The 25,752-nt window shown below is 40.5% G+C and overlaps 1 protein-coding gene across 1 annotated transcript in view; it reads right to left on the bottom strand.

Annotated features, from left to right (window-relative positions):
- Positions 1–20,825, bottom strand: part of DNAH11 (dynein axonemal heavy chain 11) — a 315,752-nt gene extending 294,927 nt beyond the window's left edge. The window contains 5 exon segments of the mRNA XM_049714548.1: positions 2,273–2,372; positions 3,128–3,317; positions 3,802–3,998; positions 18,829–18,972; positions 20,316–20,825. Coding sequence (XP_049570505.1) covers positions 2,273–2,372; positions 3,128–3,317; positions 3,802–3,998; positions 18,829–18,972; positions 20,316–20,666 — 982 coding nt within the window. The 5' untranslated portion in view covers positions 20,667–20,825.
- Between the last annotated feature and the right edge of the window lie 4,927 nt (positions 20,826–25,752).

Raw genomic sequence — 25,752 nt, 5'->3', positions numbered from 1 at the left:
TTATTATCTCATTCTAATGTCCTATAAGAGTAACTCATACCACGAAAAATTTTCCATTATATTATTATCCACAGTGTAACTATTGAAATTGTCAAGCATGGGTGATGAAAATATTTTGAACTAGATAAAAGCAATAGTTACAGGATATTGTGAATACACTAAATGCCACCAATCTGTACACTTTAAAAACTTTTTTTTAATGTTAGGTGAATTTTACCTCAATTTAAAAAATTGTTATGCATGGTAGGAATAAGGAATACTTTTTTAAAAAGGTATATATGAAGACAACATTGAAATAGTTATGATTAATTACTGGTTAATCTAATCCAAATTTTCTCTTGATTAAAACTGGTCCTTTTAATGTACCCTAAATGGATCTCCATCAGACTTCATTGTACTCCTGAGGCTACAAATACCTTTGATTAACTGAAAATGGTCTTTATTTATGAAGGTAGGGAATGAAGGAAAGTAAATTCCTTAATTTCTGGTGTTATCCCAAAAGACTCCTGTCAGAAATCAAAAAAACAAAGCAAACTGCCAGACTCTTTTTTTTTTTGGCTGTCAGAGTCAGGTATGCACCCACCCATGTTGCTCTTCTTGACATGTAACCAATTAATCTCTCCACCTAACAATAAAGACCTGGGAAGAAAGAGAGGGTCCAGGAACTATTTTTTCCTCAGATGCACTCATGTTTTGAAATTAGTGTGTTTTCATCAGTGTTAATTTCAAAATCCAATAATTGCATGTAAAGGTAAAGTGCCCTTAAAATGTGATAAGCACTTCTAGTGATTTTACAAAGCCTCGAGCAGGTCTTTGGGAGAGCATTCTACCTCTAACTGAGAATGGCTTTGGGCCACTTGTTCTACTGAAAGTGTTTTCTCCTGAATCTCCGGTCCATATGCTCAAAAGGCTTTGAGGACGCCTGGGATTCATTCCTGGAGAAGTTTTATTCACAGAAAATGTGAATCTTACTAGCAGAAAAAAATGCAAGCAGCTTCTGTTTATTGAGGGTACACTTACTATGTGCCTAGTACTCTGGGCACTGTATATTAGGTCTTCAATTCATTGGTCCTCAGCCAGGGGAGGATTTCCCCCAAGGGTCATTTGACAATGTCTCGAGACACTTTTTGTCCTTACAACAGGCATGGGGGGACTGGATAGAGGCCAAGGATGCTGCTAAATACCCCACAATGAACAGGGTGGTTCCCCACAACAAAGAATTATCCTGCCCAAAACGTCATTGGTGACAAGGTTGAGAAACAGTGCTCTAATTCTTGCAACAATTATACAAGGAAGGTGTTAGTATGCCAAGTTGGCCAACAGAAACCAGGGACGCAGCAAATTTAAGATGTACTGAATGGATCTGGGATAGAAATACAGATCTAATGCCCTCTTGTCTTAAGGCCTCTTTTCAAACAGAGTTCATGGAGAAAAGCCTAAAGAGATAGCAAAATATTTTCAAAGTAGATTTTAAGTATTTCCTAACCTTCCACATGTTACATAGGAAAAAATTTAAAAATAATTTTCTCATGTTAGAAACAAAAACAAGCTATTGGGCCATATTATCTTACAATTTTATCATTTAAAACTTCAGTATCACGGATCATATCTGTATTTGCTTACACATGTCTAAAGGAACAGAAACAGAAATAAAAAAATTACGGAGGGGTGTTACGCCTGGGTGAGGTTGAAACTGGGTACTGAGAAGATAAGGAGACTTTTCACTTACACAATTTCCTTTTTAAATTAAAAATACCTGTTTATAATTTCTGGGTTTTAACAATGTACATGTATTACCTGTTCAAAATTCAACAAACAAACCCTCCTCTCTGTGTTTAATCTTCACCAAAACTTCAATGATGACTTTGCGTTCTTATGAGTTAAATAAATGATGGATGTTAAGCAAATTCAGAGATTCTACTGGGGAGTCACTGGACTAACTGCAGCCCAACTGTTGATTAGAAAACCTCCATGCTGGGCATTCAATGACCCGCTGCTAAACACCAAAGGCCTTTCCCCTCCACACACATACACTCTCACTGAAAGTTCAATCTAGAGCCTCTTTGGTAGGTACTTACTATATACCTGAAAAATGGTTTAATATAGCCGGAGAATAAACTGCAGATAATTAAGATGGACTTATCATTAGAAGAGTCAAGTGCAGTCATTTCATGAGCACGCTAAGGGTAGAAGGGTAGAGGAGGCTGAGCAGACAGGCAGGAGTCAGATCAGGAGGGACCACTGATGCCAGGCTGAGGAACATGAGTCTTACCATTTTCCACAGCCATGAGGATACCCTTCAAAGTTGGAAAATAGCTGCTTTGCTTATTTTTCAGGACCTTAACCATCTTGAGGACAATGGGAGCCTGAAGCTAAATAGAAAAAAAAAAAAAAAAAAAAATATATATATATAAGCTAGATTAATGACTAAATAAATGCATTCTGCAATAAAATATTTAAATTGTATTCCATTCATGCACAGTACACACAGTATTTAATACTCAAAGACATACCTGGTTTCAAGTTAAAAATAATTTTTTTCCTTAAGACTGTATGTTATTTTACATGTATAGCTCTTAATTTGTATTTTCAAAAAGCCTGTTAATATACATTTTATTATACATGTAAAATATTAACTTTTCCATATAAAATCTGTTTCAGAAAATCTCTAACAGATAGGTGAACATGTGAATGAATGTCTTAGTTTTCAGAACATTAAACTGAATAACTTCTAATGGCAAACACCAGCAGAGGAACCAGTTAGTTCTTCCAAAGTTGCATCTCTCCACTAAGCAAAATCTACTCCTTTCCCAAATTAATTACATCAACCAGATTAATTAAATCTTACAATCTTCAACATTTCCCTTGGGAACTACTCTTTCTTTGCCACAAAGTGTTTCCAATTACTGTCAAAATAGTCTCAAAAAGGCAAAATTACTTTTAATCCCCATTAATTTTAAGAATGCATACCATACAGAACTTTGGAATAAGAAAACAGACAATTAAGTTGTTCAAAGACAGTGTATTAAACCTTTAACATTACTGGAAATCATGGCTTTGGAGACCAAACTCTACAACTGACTTTGCTAATTCAACTGGCAAGCAATTTCTAGGGCTCTCAACTTACTTGATCATAAATGCATGCTAGGTTCTCTCTCCTCATCATCCAGAAATCCAGTTCAGTTTGAGGATTTGAGTGAAGACCATTCAGCAGAGGCTGCACTAAATCTTTCTCTACAATTTCTTGGATTTGATGCGACCATTTAATAACTACTGATTCAATTGCATGGAGTACTGTCCTTTCATTTGGCTCTAGTCTACAAACATTGAAATGATTAAAAATACAAAAATGAATCATTTCATCCAAATAAGGATAGGACTTGAATTTTAATAGGTATTTTATGAATCCATAAAAGCTAGTTTTCTAAATATAAATACTTCAAAATCAGATCTATTATTTTTATAGCCTCGATTTGAGTTGTGACATTGTTATTCTGTCATGGGCATGTCTCTAACATTTAAAAAATTGTTAAAGAATCATAGTGCCCTCAAAAACGTTTTACTAGAAGAGTACTGTTGACATTATGGCAATTGGTACTGCTTGCTTTTTGTACAGTCTGCTTTTAGAAAGGATACTTTGAAAGGAAATAATATATATGGTGTTTCTGTACATTATTTTTTAAAGTATGCTGTAGTTATAATAATTCTGATATTTTGCTAACAGTTTGCTGGGGGTATGATATTAAATGGGTGTGTTGGCTCTCCATGTTGATATCCTGTGTAAACCATATCATTACGTACTTGGTCTCTGAATATTTCTCATCCAGGTCAACATTTCCTGCAATAGTGGGAATTGGTAGAAGAGTTCTTCTCAACATTTTGCCCCTAAAAATATGCATTTTATTTTTCATGACTTCTATGTGACGTTCCATGTCTTGTGAAATAAAACAGGACCAGGATTTATGGTTGTTCTTATTAGAAATAATTGGCACTAAAATCTAGAGAAAGAGAAACATTTTAAAAAGCAGTGAAATTAATTTATACACAATGTGCTCCTTCAAAGATTTTCTTGTCACACAAGATCAGCAACAAAACCACCCAATTTCAATTTCATAAATATCCTCCTGTGATATCTAATCTACAAAGAGATGACAAAGTCAGTGACCCATTTAGATTTAATTAGATAAATTCCTTCGAAGTGGAAATACTATACTACTTGTTCATTCATTTACCCATTTATCAAACATTTATGGAGGATCCCAATAACTTAAACTCTGCATGAAATAAGCAAAATCATGTCAAGTAAGTAAACTGCTTTCTTAATGCAAACTGCGCACACTGGCAGGTATAGTAATGTAAAAAATCTTCTTGAATCACATGGAGGCAAGAGTAAATTAATCTTCTCCAGCCCTGGGTGACATCCCAGTGGATTAAATTTTGATAGAAAGATGTTCATTCAATCATATGAACCTTTTTTGAACTCCTTCCACCATTAAGTTGGAAATACCAATGAAATTATATGTGTGAAAACACTCCAAAATTATTTTGTGTTCCCAAAGCCCAGCATATCTTACGTAATTAGTAAGAGTTTGTTGAGTTAACGAAGTTGGTCTCTTCTTGCTTCCTCACTCATTTTCAATATGTACTAATTAAACATTTTCCTGACACAATCTGTCCAGACCATCAGCATTACCTATAAAATTTCCATTAGCTAAAATGCTTAGAAAATAGGTATTCCACCTTTTTAAAGCTGATTTTGAGAACACAACCTTCTAGTTAACTAAAAACAAACTGAAATTTTATTTTATTTTCCAATGGGGATAAAACAAATCTTTCCAAATTGTATTATTATTACAATTTCCTGCTTTGTACCCACTACTTGTTGAGCTAGGAGATTAGTAAGGAACAGTGTGTCTTCCATGGAAACAGCCTAAATGTCCATCAACAGATGAATGGATAAAGAAGATGTGGTAGGGGAGGAGCTTCAAGATGGTCGAAGAGTAAGACACGGAAATCACCTTCCTCCCCACAAATACATCAGAAATACATCAACACGTGGAACAAGTCCTACAGAACACCTACTGAACGCTGGCAGAAGACCTCAGACCTCCCAAAAGGCAAGAAACTGCCCACGTAACTGGGTAGGGCAAAAGAAAAAAGAAAAAACAGAGACAAAAAATAGGGACGGGACCTGCACCAGTGGGAGGGAGCTGTGAAGGAGGAATGGTTTCCACACACTAGGAAGCCCCTTCGCGGGCGGAGACTGCAGGTGGCGGAGGGGGGAAGCTTCAGGGCCACAGAGGAGAGCACAGCAACAGGGGTGCGGAGGGCAAAGCGGAGAGATTCCCACACAGAGGATCGGTGCCGACCAGCACTCACCAGCCTGAGAGGCTTGTCTGCTCACCCGCCGGGGCGGCTGGGGGCTGGGAGCTGAGGCTCGGGCTTTGGTCGGATCCCAGAGAGAGGACTGGGGTTGGGGGCGTGAACACAGCCTGTAGGGGGTTAGTGTGCCACAGCTAGCCGGGAGGGAGTCCGGGAAAATGTGTGGAGCTGCCGAAGAGGCAGGAGACTTTTTCTTGCCTCTTTGTTTCCTGGTGTGCGAGGGGAGCAGATTCAGAGCGCCGCTTAAAGGAGCTCCAGAGACGGGCGTGAGCCACGGCTATAAGTGTGGACCCCAGAGACGGACATGAGACGCTAAGGCTGCTGCTGCAGCCACCAAGAAGCCAGTGTGTGAGCACAGGTAACTCTCCACACCTCCCCTCCCGGGAGCCTGTGTAGCCCGCCACTGCCAGGGTCCCGGGATCCAGGGACAACTTCCCTGGGAGAACGCACGGCGCGCCTCAGGCTGGTGCAACGTAATGCCAGCCTCTGCTGCCACAGGCTCGCCCCGCACTCCGTGCCCCTCCCTCCCCCCGGCCTGAGTGAGCCAGAGCCCCCGAATCAGCTGATCCTTTAACCCTGTCCTGTCTGAGCGAAGAACAGATGCCCTCCGGCAACCTACACGCAGAGGCGGGTCCAAATCCAAAGCTGAACCCCGGGAGCTGTGCGAACAAAGCAAAGAAAGGGAAATCTCTCCCAGCAGCCTCAGGAGCAGCGGATTAAATTTCCACAATCAACGTGATGTACCCTGCATCTGTGGAATACCTGAGTAGACAACGAATCGTCCCAAATTGAGGAGGTGGACTTTGGGAGCAATGATATACATATTTTATTCCCTTTTTCTCTTTTTCTGAGTGTGTATGCGTATGCTTCCGTGTGTCATTTTGTCTGTATAGCTTTGCTTTTACCATTTCTCCTAGGGTTCTCTCTGTCCTTTTTTTATTACTTAAAAAATTATTTTTCTTAATAATTATTTTTTATTTTACTAACTTTATTTTATCTTCTTTCTTTTTTTTCTCGCTTTTATTCTGAGCCGTGTGGATGACAGGCTGTTGGTGCTCCAGCCAGGTACCAGGGCTGTGCCTCTGAGGTGGGAGAGCCAACTTCAGGACACTGGTCCACAAGAGACCTTCCAGCCCCATGTAATATCAAATGGTGAAAATCTCCCAGAGATCTCCATCTAGAGGCCAAGACCCAGCTCCACTCAACGACCAGCAAGCTACAGTGCTGGACATCCTATGCCAAACAACTAGCAAGACAGGAACACAACCCCACCCATTAGCAGAGAAGCTGCCTAAAATCATAAGTCCACAGACACCCCAAAACACACCATCAGTCGTGGACCTGGCCACCAGAAAGAAAAGATCCAGCCTCATCCACCAGAACACAGGCACTAGTCCCCTCCACCAGGAACCCTACACAACCCATTGAACCAAATTTAGCCACTGGGGACAGACACCAAAAACAACGGGAATTACGAAACTGCAGTCTGCGAAAGGAGACCCCAAACACAGTAAGTTAAGCGAAATGAGAAGACAGAGAAACACACAGATGAAGGAGCAAGGCAAAAACCCACCAGACAAAACAAATGAAGAGGAAATAGGCAGTCTACCTGAAAAAGAATTCAGAGTAATGATAGTAAAGATGATACAAAATCTTGGAAATAGAATGGAGAAAATACAAGAAACATTTAACAAGGACCTAGAAGAACTAAAGAGCAAACAAACAATGATGAACAACACAATAAATGAAATTTAAAAATCTCTAGAAGTGATCAATAGCAGAATAACTGAGGCAGAAGAACGGATAAGTGACCTGGAAGATAAAATAGTGGAAATAACTACTGCAAAGCAGAATAAAGAAAAAAGAATGAAAAGAACTGAGGACAGTCTCAGAGACCTCTAGGACAACATTAAATGCACCAACATTCGAATTATAGAGGTTCCAGAAGAAGAAGAGAAAAAGAAAGGGACTGAGAAAATATTTGAAGAGAATATAGTTGAAAACTTCCCTAATATGGGAAAGGAAATAGTCAATCAAGTCCAGGAAGTACAGAGAGTCTGATACAGGATAAATCCAAGGAGAAACACGCCAAGACACATATTAATCAAACTATCAAAAATTAAATACACTGAAAAAATATTAAAAGCAGCAAGGGAAACACAAGAAATAACATACAAGGGAATCCCCATAACGTTAACAGCTCATCTTTCAGCAGAAGCTCTGCAAGCCAGAAGGGAGTGGCAGGACATATTTAAAGTGAGGAAAGGGAAAAACCTACATCCAGGATTACTCTATCCAGCAAGGATCTCATTCAGATTTGATGGAGAAATTAAAACCTTTACAGACAAGTAAAAGCTAAGAGAATTCAGCACCAGCAAACCAGCTCTACAACAATTGCTAAAGGAACTTCTCTAGGCAGGAAACACAAGAGAAGGAAAAGACCACCAATAACAAACCCAAAAGAATTAAGAAAATGGGAATAGGAACATACATATCGAAAATTACCTTAAATGTAAATGGCTTAAATGCTCCCATCAAAAGACATAGATTGGCTGAATGGATACAAAAACAAGACCTGTATATATGCTGTCTACAAGAGACCCACTTCAGACCTTGGGACACATACAGACTGAAAGTGAGGGGATGGAAAAAATAGTCCATGCAGATGGAAATCAAAAGAAAGCTGGAATGGCAATTCTCATATCAGACAAAATAGACTTTATTTTTTAATTTTTTTTAATTTTAATTTTTTTTAACATCATGTAGAGTATAACTGCTTTACAATGATGTGTTAGTTTCTGCTTTATAACAAAATAGACTTAAAACAAAGACTATTACAAGAGACAAAGAAGGAGACTACATAATGATCAAGGGATCAATCCAAGAAGAAGATATAACAACTCTAAATATTTATGCACCCAACATAGGAGCACCTCAATACATAAGGCAAATACTAACAGCTATAAAAGGGGAAATCGACAGGTACACAATCATAGTAGGGGACTTTAAAGTTTAAAATCGAAATCATATCAAGTATCTTTTTGGACCACAATGCTATGAGAATAGATATCAATTACAGGAAAAAATCTGAAAAAAATACAGACACGTGGAGGCTAAACAACACACTACTTAATAACCAAGAGATCACTGAAGAAATCAAAGAGGAAAACAAAAAATACTTAGAAACAAATGACAATGAAAACACGGCGACCCAAAACCTATGTGATGCAGCAAAAGCAGTTCTAAGAGGGAAGCTTATAGCAATACAATCCTACCTTAAGAAACAAGAAGCATCTCAAATAAACAACCTAACCTTACACCTAAAGCAATTAGAGAAAGAAGAACAAAAAACCCTCAAAGTTAGCAGAAGGAAAGAAATCATAAAGATCAGGTCAGAAATAAATGAAAAAGAAATGAAGGAAACGACAGCAAAGATCAATAAAACTAAAAGCTGGTTCTTTGAGGAGATAAACAAAATTGATAAACCATTAGCCAGACTCATCAAGAAAAAAAGGGAGAAGACTCAAATCAATAGAATTAGAAATGAAAAAGGAGAAGTAACAACTGACACTGCAGAAATACAACAGATCATGAGAGGTTACTACAAGCAACTCTGTGTCAATAAAATGGACAACCTGAAAGAAATGGACAAATTCTTAGAAATGCACAACCTTCTGAGACTGAACCAGGAAGAAATAGAAAATATGAACAGACCAATAACAAGCACTGAAATTGAAACTGCGATTGAAAATCTTCCAACAAACAAAAGCCAAGGACCAGATGGCTTCACAGGCAAATTCTATCAAACATTTAGAGAAGAGCTAACAACTATCTTTCGCAAACTCTTCCAAAATATAGCAGAGGGAGGAACACTCCCAAACTCATTCTGCGAGGCCAACATCACCCTGATACAAAGACCAGACAAAGATGTCACAAAAAAAGAAAACCACAGGCCAATAACACTGATGAACATAGATGCAAAAATCCTCAACAAAATACGAGTAAACAGAATCCAACAGCACATCATAAGGATCATACACCATGATCAAGTGGGGTTTATCCCAGGAATGCAAGGATTCTTCAATATATGCAAATCAATCAATGTGATAAACCATATCAACAAATTGAAGGAGAAAAACCATATGATCATCTCAATAGATGCAGAGAAAGCTTTCGACAAAATTCCACACCCATTTAGGATAAAAACCCTCCAGAAAGTAGGCATAGAGGGAACTTTCCTCAATATAATAAAGGCCATATATGAAAAACCCACAGCCAACATCGTCCTCAATGGTGAAAAAGTGAAACCATTTCCACTCAGATCAGGAACAAGACAAGGTTGCCCACTCTCACCACTCTTATTCAACACAGTTTTGGAAGTTTTAAGCCACAGCAATCAGAGAAGAAAAAGATATAAAAGGAATCCAAATCAGAAAAGAAAAAGTAAAGCTGTCACTGTTTGCAGATGACATGATACTATACACAGAGAATCCTAAAGATGCTACCAGAAAACTACTAGAGCTAATCAGTGAATTTGGTACAGTAGCAATATACAAATTTAACGCACAGAAATCTCTTGCATTCCTATACACTAATGATGAAAAATCTGAAAGTGAAATTAAGAAAACACTCCCATTTACCACTGCAACAAAAGTAATACAATAACTAGGAATAAACCCACCTAAAGAGACAAAAGGCCTGTATGCAGAAAATTATAAGACACTGATGAAAGAAATTAAAGATGATACAAATAGATGGAGAGATATACCATGTTCTTGGATTGGAAGAATCAACATTGTGAAAATGACTCTACTACCCAAAGCAATCTACAGATTCAATGCAATCCCTGTCAAACTACCACTGGCATTTTTCACAGAACTAGAACAAAAAAATTCACAATTTGTTTGGAAACACAAGACCACAAATAGCCAAAGCAATCTTGAGAACGAAAAATGGAGTTGGAGGAATCAGGCTCCCTGACTTCAGACTACACTACAAAGCTACAGTAATCAAGACAGTATGGTACTGGCACAAAAAACAGAAACACAGATCATGGAACAGGATAGAAAGCTCAGTGATAAACCCACACACATATGGTCACCTTATCTTCGGTAAAGGAGGCAAGAATATACAGTGGAGAAAAGACAGCCTCTTCAATAAGTGGTGCTGGGAAAACTGGACAGGTACATGTAAAAGTATGAGATTAGAACACTCCCTAACACCATATACAAAAATAAACTCAAAATGGATTAAAGACCTAAATGTAAGGCCAGAAACTATCAAACTCTTAGAGGAAAACATAGGCAGAACACTATGACATAAATCACCACAAGATCCTTTTTGACCCACCTCCTAGAGAAATGGAAATAAAAATAAACAAATGGGACCTAATGAAACTTCAAAGCTTTTGTACGGCAAAGGAAACCATAAACAAGACAAAAAGACAACCCTGAGAATGGGAGAAAATATTTGCAAATGAAGCAACTGACAAAAGATTAATCTCCAAAATTTACAAACAGCTCATGCAGCTCAATATCAAAAAAACAAACAACCCAATCCAAAAACGGGCAGAAGACCTAAATAGACATTTCTCCAAAGAAGATATACAGATTGCCAACAAATACTTGAAAGAATGCTCAACATCATTAATCACTGGAGAAATGCAAATCAAAACTTCAATGAGATATCATCTCACACCAGTCAGAACCCATCATCAAAAAATCTACAAACATTAAATGCTGGAGAGGGTGTGGAGAGAAGGGAACCCTCTTGCACTGTTGGTGGGAATGTAAATTGATACAGCCACTATGGAGGACTGTATGGAGGTTCCTTAAAAAACTAAAAATAGAACTACCATATGACCCAGTAATCCCACTACTGGGCATATACCCTGAGAATACCATAATTCAAAAAGACTCATGTACCAAAATATTCATTGCAGCTCTATTTACAATAGCCAGGACATGGAAGCAACCTAAGTGTCCACTGACAGATGAATGGATAAAGAAGATGTGGCACATATATACAATGGAATATTACTCAGCCATAAAAAGAAATGAAATTGAGTTATTTGTAATGAGGTGGATGGACCTAGAGTCTGTCATACAGAGTGAAGTAAGTCAGAGAGAGAAAAAAAAAATACTGTATGCTAACACATATATATGGAATCTAAAAAACTAAATGGTCATGAAGAACCTAGGGGCAAGATGGGAATAAAGACACAGACCTACTAGAGAATGGACTTGAGGATACGGGGAGGGGGAAGGGTAAGCTGGGACAAAGTGAGAGAGTGGCATGGACATATATATACTACCAAACATAAAATAGATAGCTAGTGGGAAGCAGCCTCATAGCACAGTGAGATCAGCTAGGTGCTTTGTGACCACCTAGAGGGGTGGGATAGGGAGGGTGGGAGGGAGGGAGACACAAGAGGGAAGAGATATGGGGACATATGTATATGTACAACGGATTCACTTTGTTATAAAGCAGAAACTAACATACCATTGTAAAGCAATTATACTCCAATAAAGATGTTAAAAAAAAGAAAAGATGTGGTATATATATATCATGGAATACTACTCAGCTATAAAAAAAGAATGAAATGATGCCATTTGCAGCAACATGGATGGACGTAGAGATTATCATACTAAGAAAAGTAAATCAGAAAGACATACTATATGGTATCACTTATATGTGGAATCCAAAATGTAACACAAATGAACTTATCTATGAAACAGAAACAGACTCACAGACATTGAGAACAGACTTGTGGTTGCCAAAGGGGAGGAGTGTAGGGGAGGAATGGACTGGGAGTTTGGGGTTAGCAGATGCAAACTATTATATATTGGATGGATAAACAACAAGGTCCTACTGTATAGCACAGGGAACTATATTCAACATTCTGTGATAAACCATAATGGAAACGAATATGAAAAAAATATATATATATAACTGAATCACTTTGCTGTACAGTAGAAATTAACACAACATTGTAAATCAACTATACTTGAATAAAAATAAATTTTAAAAAAGAAAAGAACTAGCGTGTCTTCTATGAGCTCCGTGGGTTAGGTACCTCGATATCAGAACTGCCATGAAAGGCACGTTTTTGTGTCATGTGGAAACACAGGAGAAACACCCCTCTCTGGCCAGGAGGGTTATTAGGGAAGACTTGCCAGGAAACTTGCTACTTGGTTTAAATCTTTAAGATGAACGACGCAGGGCAGGCTGAAAACTGAACACTGATGCAAAATCACTGAGGGCTGCAGGCGTAGGGTTCTGAGAAAGTTCCAGTCTGGTCTGCCTGAAACTAGAGCCAGCACCCCTAAGAGGCGGGGCTGTGAGAAATGATGGGAAGGTTCATAAAGAGCTTTGGAAACCAGACTGAACGGTTTAGTCTTACTGGGCTGAACATGCACTGATCCACTGAAAAACTGCTTTCTAGATTAAATTCCCAATAGCAACAGCTTTTTCTAAAAGTCAGGGTTGAGGATAATTCTGGTTCTTCAACATTTCTAATTTACTGGATACTGTTTCAAACCTTCACTCTATTTACTGTTCTGTGACGAGGCCAACTTCTTTTAAAATTAAATATTTGTGTCACAAGCTGTAGATAAAATTGTTAGGAAATTCTGAGCCCCATGCTTTGTGGAGCAATTAGGTGAGCAACAAGAGTAACTCCATGAACATCATTTAGAACAAATTGACCTGGGATGTGCTCTTTAATGACAATAAATCTTGTTATCAACAAGCTGTATTACAAAGTAATTCAATTAACCTGGGGTTTTGTCTTCAACTGTAAATTTTTTGGTCTAGGTTTTATGACTTATAAGAAAAATCCGTGAACTTTCTCTAAACCAAAATAATTTGGACATGTTTACTAGGGGATATACAAGTACAGATAAAAGAGCCATGGTGCCTTTGCTAGAGTTCTCTTTACTCACCTTTCTTTTATCTCTTTTTAAATCTCTTTACTCACCTTTCTTTTATCTCTTTTTAAAACACTCTTTAAAAAGTGTTTCTTTTTACAGTGCTTCTTAAATCAGTAGAGACTACTACGAGACAAACACTTTCAAAGTACAGGAGCCTGGTCCTCTGCCAGACTTCTTAAACGGAAATGTCTAGGAATGGGCCCCAGACACTAACTACAAAAACCAAATCATAACTTTCATTCTGGCTTGATAAGCATTTACAATTATTGTTTCTTTCAAGATTTGGGTCAACATAATACTTAAGGAAATAACTACATGACATTTTTAATACTTTTGCTAATTATATAATAGAGTTAGAAATAATAATGTATAGGGACACATAATAATGTTGAGCAGCAGATCGGGAGTAAAATTTCGGAGAAGCTGGATTTGAGATGTCTATTACACAGCAAGTGCCATGTCCGTAAGGGCAGTGGAAGTCTAAGCTTGGAGTTCAGGAGAGAGATCAAGGCTGGAGAGAGAAGTTTGGGAGGTCCCAGCTTCTCAGCATAAATTACTGTTAATCACTGTATACCTGAGTCAAACTTCAAAGACTATACAACACTGAATACAAGTGAGAGCATATTAGGTCATTAAACGAGAAAAAATAGTCAAATGACCTTCCCCATATTCCTTTCAAACACTTGGTCCATCCCTTCTTTATTCTACCCCAGTTAAGAACCATAGCACTGGAAAACTACCTCAATCCTTTTCATTCCAATCACTACCTCAATAACACAGTCCCTCCTCGCTCCTTGATTGAGTCACCAATTCACCAATCATTGCATTAAATGTTTTTCTTCTTCATATACAAAGTACCCAGAAAGACAGAAGTGTTTAGCTTGGAATGCAAGTCATAAATGACCATTTGATTTCAAAACTTTCCACTGAAGCCTGTCCTGATAAAAACCTTCACAGAACATGCCTTACTGCTACCATCTTCCAGTAAACGCACGGATATGAGTTTGACAACCGGCTTTGGTGGCAACCATTGGATGAAAAAGTTACATAGGTGTTAATTTTCTAATCAGCCTCTCCAGCTTTGTTTCTCACCACCCTCCAGCTCTTCTTCCCCAATCTAAACGTATTAATGCAGTCCATTTTTAAAAATGCAATCTGGGGCTTCCCTGGTGGCGCAGTGGTTGAGAGTCTGCCTGCCGACGCAGGGGACACAGGTTCGTGCTCCGGTCCGGAAAGATCCCACATGCCGCGGAGCGGCTGGGCCCGTGAGCCATGGCCGCTGAGCCTGCGCGTCCGGAGCCTGTACTCCGCAACGAGAGAGGCCACAACAGCGAGAGGCCCGCGTACGGCAAAAAAATAAAAAATAAATAAAAAATAGGGCTTCCCTGGTGGCGCAGTGGTTGAGAGTCCACCTGCCGATGCAGGGGACACGGGTTCGTGCCCCGGTCCAGGAAGATCCCACATGCCGCGGAGCTGCTAGGCCCGTGAGCCATGGCCGCTGAGCCTGCGCGTCCGGAGCCTGTGCTCCGCAACGGGAGAGGCCACAACAGTGAGAGGCCCGCGTACCGCAAAAAAAATAAATAAATAAATAAATAAATAAAAAATAAAAATGCAATCTGCATTTCCTCACCTCTGTGCCTTTGCACTGCTTCTCCCTTCTTCCCTCACCTACATCTAGCTATTGCTCCTGTCCTTCGACACTATGGGGACCAAGTAACTTACCATACAACTGAGGATGCTTTAGAGAATAAAAACAAGCAATAAAAATGAGCAGATGTTAACTGATCTGTAACAGGAGGAAAGTGGAACCGCCCCCAAGCAAACCAAGACCTACAATCATCCTATCTGAGACTCCCCACCTTCCCTGCCAACCCTGCAGGTGCCACAGCATCCTGCTAAAACCACTACGTCCACCACATCATATCACCGTTGGCTCACACGGCATGCTTTCCGATCGTCCTAACTAATTGCCAGGTGTGTTCAGTCACTGGCACCAAGCAGATATTCATTAAGTTCTGATTAAATGAACAAACGACAACTATGGGCTTAGTTAGCATACAATTTCCCACAAAGTGTCCTTTTCATATAAAGGTCCAAAAAATTCAAATGGAGATAGCAGAGATCGTACACCAAATGCTTTTTCTCTAACGAAATATCTTGCAGCTTCAGTGTTTTGTCTCTTATAAGAACAGGCTATCCTTAAGCCCTTATTTAACCTTCATTCGTTTAACAAGTACTTACTTAGATCGTACTATGTGTCAGGCAGAGTCTTGCGTGTTTGGGACTCATCAGTGAGCAACGAAGATTAAGAGCTGGGACTACTGTAAGGCAAGTAAGGCACTCACTTTGGAGCATAAGAGGGCATCAAAAATAAAACCCAACAAACCTCAATAATTGAGATGAATAATATTTTTAAAGTAAAAGCTAATCCAAAAATGATGAATAAAGTATCAACATTTTTGAGTAAAGACAGGATGAGTATTACTGACCTTTTGCCTCAGCCTCTAACATGACTTGGCATGGCACTATTAGTGATCCTACTTTTACTTCAAGTGCTGATTTTTTTCTGCATTAGTTTTTATTTTTTAAAATACTGCGTTTGGGAATTCCCCGGTGGGTCCAGTAGCTAGGACTCTGTGTTTTCACTGCAGAGGGCCCAGATTTAATACCTGATTGGGGAACTAAGATTCTGTAAGCTGCGTGGCACAGCCAAAATAGTAATAATAATACTGCCTTAAATTATTACTCCTCTTGATTACTGGGTTGTTTTTGTTTCTCTCCACCTCTCTGGAAGTTTTGTTCTTGAAGTGGGTATCTCACTTGCCTGACCCTAAGTCCCTGACCTTCAAAGATCCCTGCTTACCTGGAGGGTGGCTTCACGGAAAATAGATATTTGAGCAAAAAAGACTTGCAAGACATGAAGGGGTTGGCTGAGTGGATTCTGGGGAAGATGAAGAAATGGCAAGAGCAAAGGCCCTGGGGCACCTGTGTGCCTGAGACAATTAAGGAAATGCAAGGAAGCCATGAGTTAGCAACTGAGATGAGTTGAGAGGTCATGGGGAGGTCACAGAGAATTCGAACCCATGCTTTCATCCTTTAACAAGCCTAAGAATCACCTGTGCTTCTTGGTCCTGATTTAGCGGCTCTGGGGCGGGGCCTGAGATTCTACAGTTTTAACAAGCTTCCAGCTAATGCTGATACTGTTGATCCACAGCGAGAAACAATGCAAAGTCTAGACTGCTATAAGCTCTTGGGCCCTTACTCTGAGTAAAAGGAGAACCAGTGCAGGGTCTGAGCAGAAAGTGACATGTTTTCTCGTGTTTCAACAAGGATCACTCTAGCTGCTGTGTTGGGAATAGGTTCTAGATGGGAGTCATATAGGAGCAGAAAAACCAATTAAGAGGCTGATGTATTAACACAGGTGAGAGATAATGGTGAGCTGGACCAGGGTGGTAGCAATGGAGGGGAGAGGGGAACTGATTCTGGGTATGTTTGAAGGCAGAACTTGCAAGATTTCCTGACAAAATGGATATAAAGTGTGAGACAAAGCCAAGAGTCAGGGCTGACTAGGAGGTTTTTCTGGTTTGGGCATCTGGAAGGATGGAGTTCACATCCATTATTCTGGGAATAATTCCAAACAGCACAGGGTGGGGAACATCAGCTCAACTTGGAATGTTAAGTATGAAATGTCTATTGCACACCAAGTGGAATGTCAGGAAGGCATATGGAGCTTTTTGGAATTTCGAAGAGAGATCTTGCCTGGAGAGAAAAGTTTGGGAGTCCTTCAAACATCGTAAGCCACAGTTAATTAGCCAATTATGTGAGCCACTGTGGATACTAAGCAAAGACAAGCCTTGAACATTTTTTTTATCTAAAAATCTATAGTCTTGCCTTAGGGCCCCTTCATTCTGAATTTAAGCCTTGTCCATAAAGAAACCCAAGTGACATCTTGAGCGTGATGTCCTCACTTTTTTCCTCCCAATGCTCATATCCTCAAGCATAATTAAATAAATGAGAATCTTCCAAACCTGTTAAACCCGTGAGGTTCTGAATGTTCTGTGCCTTCTATAGATGTGCTCAGGGACAGCTTACTCTCTTTCACTTAAACTTTTCAGAGGGCTGTGCAGACCCTGGTATTGAGGTAAATTCCGACGAACTGGGAAAGGTTTTGTATCTTCTGTCACCGTACACAGACAGAGTAAGAATTCCAATGAAGAGTGCTGCCTTGCCCTTCCAAGGCCAGCTGATGGCAGCCTGGATTCACAGGACCAAAGGTCATTCACATACCATGTGAAATCCTGTCATCAGATTCAGTTCAATAAAAATCTCTTGAACACCTGCTACATACCGAAAACTGTCTCAAGTGCTGAAGATAGAAAACTCTCTTCCTAGTTAACTCCATGAAATCAACTAAAACCATGTAAATTCAACAGAAGAGGAGTGAAACCAAGGTAGAACTGAAGTTGGGGGACAGAAGCTTTAGTTAGCCCAGAGATCGCAAGAAAACACCTCCTTTCAAGAAGACAGCAGAAGAGACTCAGGAAGGAGAAGAGGTGTGAAAGATGGAGACTGACAAATCATTAGTAAAAAGTATGTTGGCAATTATTCCTATGTTAAATATTGGCGTTGGCAAGACTGCTTTGGCTACTGAAATCTGGTTTAGCGATACTAACCCAGTGTTTCCCAGAGTTTGGGGTGCATTAGAGTCACCTGGAGATCTTTAACAACTACTGCAGCCTGGCTCCCACCCGCCCCCAGACATTCTAATTTAATTGGTAAGAGGTGTGACCTGGGCCGAGGCATGTTAGTTCCCCAGGTGGTCCAAATGTTCAGCAAAGTTTGAGAACCACTGCTCTGGTTCTTTCAAACCTAGTTATTTGGCACGTTGCTCCTCAAAGCTGGTTCATGAACAAACAGCATCAGCACCAGGTTAGAAATCTAGAATTTCAGCCCTACTCCAAACCTAATTTATCAGTTTGTCTTTAACAAAATCCCTAGGTGGTTCTAATGCACATTAGAGTGCCAGTAACACAGGTTTAGAGAGCATTTCTCTGACTTAAGGGGAGAGAAAGAGGAATTTTAAGGCAGTCATTCCTAATACATTATTTCCATTACCCTTTCCCATTATCTAACATGAGTGCACTTAGAAACTAACAGGAATCGGAAAAACTGATAATACCCCTTTCCAAAGGGTAAATTTGTCTCTACTCTGAACATGAAGTTTAATACCTATAGCTAAGTACAGGAGCCTATTCAATTCAAGCTGCTTTTTAATTTCCTTCCATTATTTAGAAAGAGAGGAAAAGGAGGATCCTGCAAATTAACCACCTGTTGAACATTAGCATCAATAACAGCTCATTTCAGGAACAGTCTAAATACTATCATTTTCCGTCCACCTGGCTAATGAGATGACTGGCTTCTAAAAATTCTCTTTTTAATAGCCACAGTTGTCCTGAATAATTCCAAGTGTCATAAAGATAAATGAAAGATTAAAATATTAAGGATAGACCAGTACCTCGTCTAGGAAAGCAGTTACATGTCCAAGGGATGAGGCAGGTAACTCTCCAAATAAAACTGTTTGAGAGAAATCATTTACTCCAATGTTTTCAGTACTCTTCTTGGCAATATAAACAAGTTTATGTTTTGCATCTCTTGGAATCTGAAACAAGAGTAACATAATTATTTTAAGTCCACAATGTAGCTTCCATGTTAACAAGCAGGATTTGCTGTATCTAACTTGTAAGTAGATTGCTAGCATACGAAACAAAACCTGGCATCTTACCTACTTTTATAAATAAGATTGCTCCACTGCTCTTCTGCAAAGTTTATACAATTTTCTTTGTTCTTTTATAATGTTAATTTCACAGTATTATTGGTGTGGAATGTCCTCTCAAAAGCATGTCAATTAGGATCATCATATACCATAAAGTCTCATAATTAAACAAATACAGGAAGAAATTAGAATGTTTCCATCTTAGCAAAGGTTATTCTTTTGTGTAACATTTTCTTGTTCAGAAGTAGGCCAAACCGAGATAAAGACCAAGAGGTTAAATTGTATTTCTATACTCAAAGCAGTGTTTAATCAGATATTCTAACATTTCCATAACTATCAAGTCATTTCTTCAGATATCATGACTGTTTAAGTGATACTAAACTGTTCTTGTCCACTCCACTGACAAACTTTTAAAATTAGGACAGTAGCAAAACAAAAACAATTCAGAACTCACAAAACCCTAAGGCTAACTCCAGTTACTCTCTTTCTTTGGGTCCCTATTTCCCCGCCATTATTATGACCACATCTAGTGATGATGGCATCACTTTACAACACTGACAGTGAGGCATCTCAAAATTGTAAATCTTGCTCCAAAGTCTTCGCAAACTCTTTAAGTATAAATGCCGTGATCGTAGGTGATACGTTAACCCTCAAGTGTACAAGAAGTCTAGATTTAAAAAGGTAAAAGGAAAAAAACAAAAAAAAAAAGGAAGAGAAAAGGGAGTGGGGAGGGAGAGGGAGAGAGAACTGTCCTGAGCGCAGATTTCCGGGCAATTCTTTTTTAAAGGGAGTCCTAAGTATTATTCGTTGGGATGAAGTGTGCTAGACAGGCAGACTGAGCCATGACAAGTTATTTGGGCTCCGCCAAACACCACATTTGGCTCCGGAGTGACACAAGAGCGATTTAAAGGAAAGTTATCTGGCAAAGAGAACTCACCTCGCGCCTCACGCCCAGGCAGCTGAAGGACGCGCTGCTTTTCCTGCTTTATCCGGGTGAAGCAGGCCCAAAGGCTGACCTTCTAGAAAACTAACCAACAACCACTTAACAGCAGAGTGGGCACACGTGGGGGACCCTGCGGACTTTCGGCAGGCACTTGATTGAAGTTTTTTAAAGCGCCCTCATGTGTGCCCCGAGAGAACCCAAGGAAGCACAACTGGCCTGTCCCGCTCAAGTGTCCGTCAGGCTGGGCGGGAGGCGTGACCTGGTTCCCTCGCCCGTCGCCCCTTACCTGTTGGGACGCCGCGAGCCGCTCCAAGGCGTCGACGCTGAACACAAGGCAGGCGGGGCTGGGGCTCTCCAGAAACTCCCCCAGGACCTGCCGCTTGTCCTCGCTCTCCAAATGCTGGCTCCATTTCTCCTCCGGGAGCCCCAGCATCTGCTCCAGACGGCCGCCGACGAAGCGCACCCGCGCGTCCTGGGCGAAACTCCGCGCTCTCCTGGCCGCCGCCACCTCCTCGTCTTCGTCCTCCTCTTCATACTCCACTAGGCCCGCCGCCTCCGGGCCGGCGCCCGGGGTTAGGCGAAGGGTCGGGACTTCCCGGAAGCCTCCCGCCTCCCGGGCTGCCACCTGGGCTGCCATCCAGCACGTCTGAGGGGACGCGGGGCTGGCCGGCTCCACGCGCGCGCCCCTGCCCAGCTCCGGGTAGGCGAGGCCACCTCCACACTCGCGCTCCGAGAGGCGCCCACCTCCTCCAGCGATCACCGGGAGCGCGGCCGCTAGTCCCACACCTGCTCCCACTTGGCAGCCGGCGTCTGCGCGCAATGCGAGCGCAACGCGCCAGGGCTCTGGCGAGTCTTGAGCCGCCGCGTCCCGTTTCCAGGGGAACGGCGTCCCCGCCCCGGCCCTCTGTGGGCGGAGTGAGAGCCGAGTGGAGCAGCTTTCTGGAGGGGAGGAGCGTGCCCTCGACCGGCATGAGCCACTCGACGGCCTCCTCCGCTGCCCTCTGACGCCCTGGCACACTGGACATCTTGGGGCTCCCGGGAAGGGAGAATGGCAACCCAGTATTGATTAACTGCTGTGTTTTGAGCAGTGCTGGGTTGTGCTGAGCTCCGTGCTAAGTCCATCCCCTTGATTATTTTATTTAATACCTAGAAAGGCAGGGCTTCGACTGGTCAGCTTATTTAATGAGCAAAGAAACTAAGTCACAAAGTGACTAAGCAACAAGGAGATGGTGGAACCGGGATTCAGGACTCGCGTCGAGGGCTTTTAATTTACCTTGCCCATAGCTGTTAGAATGTTTCCAGAAAAGAGCCAACACTACAATTCAGCTTTCCTAGTTGTGGCAATCCAAGATCTAGGTATTCAAAATCCTGATTCTGAACCTCACCTGCCACTTACTGGGATGTTAATACACCTAATGAAAGAATGCATGACGTCTTTGTAAATAGCAAAGTGCTCTGAAAATATATAGAATTATTATTCAATCCAAGAGTAAAAGCTCAAGGGGGAAAAGTTCCAGATTAGTAACAGTCTCCGTGATGTTGAAATGGATTTCAGTATGGCCTATTAATGACATTTGTTGAGACTGAAGTAGCCAGAATTTTGAGGGGCAGTCCTCAAACTAAAGTTTTTTTAGTCCTTTCCATTTGTTCATTTCAAAGTAAAAACTTCAAACCCCTTGTTTCCCATAGGAACTATGAAGGAGTGCTGCCCTCAATAATCCATTATCATAACTGATTATTGATAAATAGGTTGTATCCAGCAAGATTTGGTGCCTTAACAGTTTTTCTTTTTAGGATGTCAATTGTGTCTGATAACCACCTATAAGATTTTCTAGTTATATCATCAGACGCTTGAATGAACACAGGCTCCTGGAAGGCTGTTTTGTATGGTCCAAAGCAATCCTTGGGGCACCCAGTGGTTACTAAGCAAGCCTGTAAACACCTTACAATGCTTCTTAGTCTCTCCTCTCACGCCTATATTTTACCTTTGCATCTCCTACCCCAGAGACACAGGAATTCTGTAAATAAGAGTTGAACTAAATTGAAGTGAAAAACCACTTTAAAATTCAGAAAAATTTAAATCATAGTGTTACTATTTAAGTACAATTTTCAAGAAGTCACATAGTAACTCAAAATATAGAATGAAGACATGTCAAAGATGTCTTCAACTCATTAATGAGGATATCAACAAAATGGTGAAGTTGGTTCCAGGAGAATCAGAGAAAGAGATTCACAGGCAGTGGAGAAAGACTATTGAAATAAGGTCGCTAGGTTAGATACAATACTCCTTAATGTCCTATAGGACAATATAATCTTGACTTCCGTTTTGGGCTTTTTTAAAAAATTGTGTATTTCAGAAGTAATTCATATCTGTAATGAACAAAAATCTGCAGTTAACTGCAATTAACAGAAAACCCAAGTAATAGTGGCCTACAATAAGAACATTTATAATCTCACCCAAGAAGTCTGGTTGTAGAAGAGCCATGGGTTGGTTAACACAAGGACTCTGGGATGAGACTGTTGTTCATCTCCCTTTTCTGTGGTCTCCAACCGGTCAATTATTCTCCTATTATGGATGCTAAGTGGCAATCATGTTTTCCAGCACTCCTTGCAGGTGACAAAGTCCAGAAGCAAGAAAACAGCATCTTCATTTTTGTGTAAAGAAAACTTTCTGAAGCCCTCCAGAAGATGTTCCTTTTCATCTGATTGGCCAGTATTCCATCTCATGTCCATATCTAAACTTGGGTTTGTCAAGGGAAATGAGATCAAGATCCAACTCCAGCTTCCTTTTAAGGATATGCCCAGTAGGAGGAGCCTGAGCAAAATGTGGGTTCTGCTAGTGAAGAAAAAGGGTAAAAACTGTCCATTTGGTAGTCAACCAAGAAAGGTATGGATGTGTTTTTTTCTCAGATTCCCCATAAACGTATAACATCATGGGAAGTATCTCTTCACACTAATACAATTTCCCAAGAATTATGAAGACTTTATTACTTTTTTTCCCCCTAAGTGTGGCTAAACATTAAAAGAACTTTATTCTTGGAGAAGCCTGGATTAAGGTCAACTTGAGATTTTGGGAGAAAAAGAAAAACAGGGTAAAACTGAGAAAACTATGTGATTTGAGGAATTTTACTGTCTGGATTTCCAGAGATATCAAGACAGAAACAAGTGGGTAAAGGACAAATATAATGGGGTGCCACTGTTGAGGCCATCAGGTATGTGCCATGGTCAAGAGTGGGGGCAGAGAAGGGTTGTATACCAAGTGAAGGGACATGGAAATCAAAGGCAGGAATGTCAACTCATAAGGTCAAGGCCATTCAAAGCAGATACACAACAATAGTTAAGCTACAGTTTCTTACCACTGCTGGTTTTGATTAAAAAAATAATAATAATAAATAACAACAACAAAAAAACAACCTAAAGCATCTTTGCAGAGTCTAAGCATGAATTTAGGAGATAGAGGGGGAAATGTAATAGAAAACCAACAGATTTGCAGGAAAGAATTTTGTAACATTTAGAGAGACAATTCTGAGGTGTACTTGTAATGACTGACAGAAGCAAGCAAGCAACAAGGATCACAGGACTCTGGAGAGGAAATCCTCACCAGTCTACAGTGTAATCTCTTCCTGTACCTGTATGATGTACTCTACCTTGCATTATAGTTATTTGTGCAGCTTTCTTATTTTTCCTTATTAGCAACAAAGCCCTTTGAAGGCAGGTGCTGTCAGGGACTGTGCCATTTATTTATTTTACCCCCTGCAGCATCTAACACAGACCCTCCAGCAATACTACCGTTCGAATATTTGTTGAATTGAAATAAGCACTCCAAAATAAAATGCCAACAAGGGAAGGACTTCTGTAACCCAAAAAATTTTAGTCAAGGAAAGGGTTAGAGCCTCTGAAGGGAGAAGAGAAAAATAAATGTGTAAAAAGAGATGAATTAATTTAATTAATTAAGAGAACAGAAAAGAAGTTTTATTTCTGGAGCACTAGTTCCAGAGAAGGAAGAGGATTTAGAGATTAAATAAATTCTACAAAAGAATATGAGTTAAGTTGTAGGGAGTATAAACACAATTATTTCTGAATATCTCCTACATCGTATCAAACACATTATTATTTCTATTCCTGCTTGTTAAACCTTTCTTTGAAATCAGAAATGAGGAGAAAGCTTAGAGAAAGTGCTCAGAGTTGGGCACAGGTAGAAATTAAATGAGGATTCGTGATCCCTCCCCCCGTGGAGGCAGCGCACACATTTGTCTAGTGCTCAACAGTTTACAAAGCCCTTTCATAGGTGCTACTTAGTTAGTGGAGGGAGATTTGAGGAGGAGAGCAGTGTGTTTATATCAGGTAAATCTGCCTTTCTCTTTTCTATTTACATTGCTGATGTACCCATTGTAAAGCTGCTAAGCTTTCTTCCTAAACCAGTAAGCATTGTTTGCATTCTTGCTTTTCTCCCTAAATATATATGTTCTTAATATGAATTCCTAATATAAATATACATTTATATTCCTAATATGAATTGTTCCAGGATATAGAATATCACATATAATTTGTAATATCCCCAAATCTCCAAGGATTAGAATACCCTAGAATGCCCAAATTCTACCAGCACCAAGAAGTCCCCAAAGCTTTCCCAGCAATTCCAGCTCCTTACAGAGAGGGCATTCTCTGTGACACACAACAAGGTTACTTGGGCTGGGAAAGGTTAGAATTAATAAAACATCCTTTCAGTGCGCACTAACAGTTCTTTTCCTGTGGCCATCCAAACCCGTAACTCCCCATGTAAACAGACAATGCAAATAAAGTAATCTCCTGTGAATCTCAGTAGTTTGATCCTGAAATGGTCAACAAAACTACAGTTGGCAAGCTCAGGGTGTTGGGGAAGAGAGGGAATTGATGGAAGCAGAAAGGAAATAAACATATCTTGAAGTGTAGTTCATTGATTCTGTGATGCACCTTTTTTCACATTTTAACATCTCTGCAATTGGGGTCTGTCTTACTTTTGTGGTCTGCCAAGAGGCATGTCTGTGGTCGTTATTACTGCCCATACATCTGCAACAAGACTTGCAAAATGGAACATTATCAGCACAGAAGAAATTCCTGGAGGTAACAGTGGAGCATTCTTTTAAGAAATGCTACATCATTAATACTCTTCATGGCACACTTTGGAGTATAAACCTACCTGTCCACTGTTCACATTCAGCTAGGATGCCAGTATAGCCACACCGGTTATTAAAATGCTGAGATAATGCCATACTGGAAACTAAATAGCCACTCTGGTTCCCAATCCCCCTACTACCACCCCATGACCTCCCCAAGATCTAGCAACTGAAAGAGTAATGCCAGGGGGGTGGGGTTGGAGAGATGGATGGGGGTGTGGAGTATAGGATGCAGAAACAGGGAGGGGCTCTGGGACCTCCCTCCAATCAATCCCTTCTGATTGATGGCTGCTGTGCTGTGTCTGTTATTAAAATTTTTTTTTTTTTTTTTTTTTTTTGCGGTACACGGGCCTCTCACTGTTGTGGCCTCTCCCGTTGCGGAGCACAGGCTCTGGACGCGCAGGCTCAGCGGCCATGGCTCACGGGCCCAGCTGCTCCGCGGCATGTGGGATCTTCCCGGACCGGGGCACGAACCCGTGTGCCCTGCATCGGCAGGCGGACTCTCAACCACTGCGCCACGAGGGAAGCCCTGTTATTAAAATTTTTGACTGTTATCTCTATCTATAA

Source organism: Orcinus orca, chromosome 9 (genome assembly GCF_937001465.1).
Source record: "Orcinus orca chromosome 9, mOrcOrc1.1, whole genome shotgun sequence".
Lineage (NCBI taxonomy): Eukaryota > Metazoa > Chordata > Mammalia > Artiodactyla > Delphinidae > Orcinus > Orcinus orca.
Note: the sequence above shows the minus strand (reverse complement) of the source record. Positions and strands in the feature narration are given on the sequence as shown.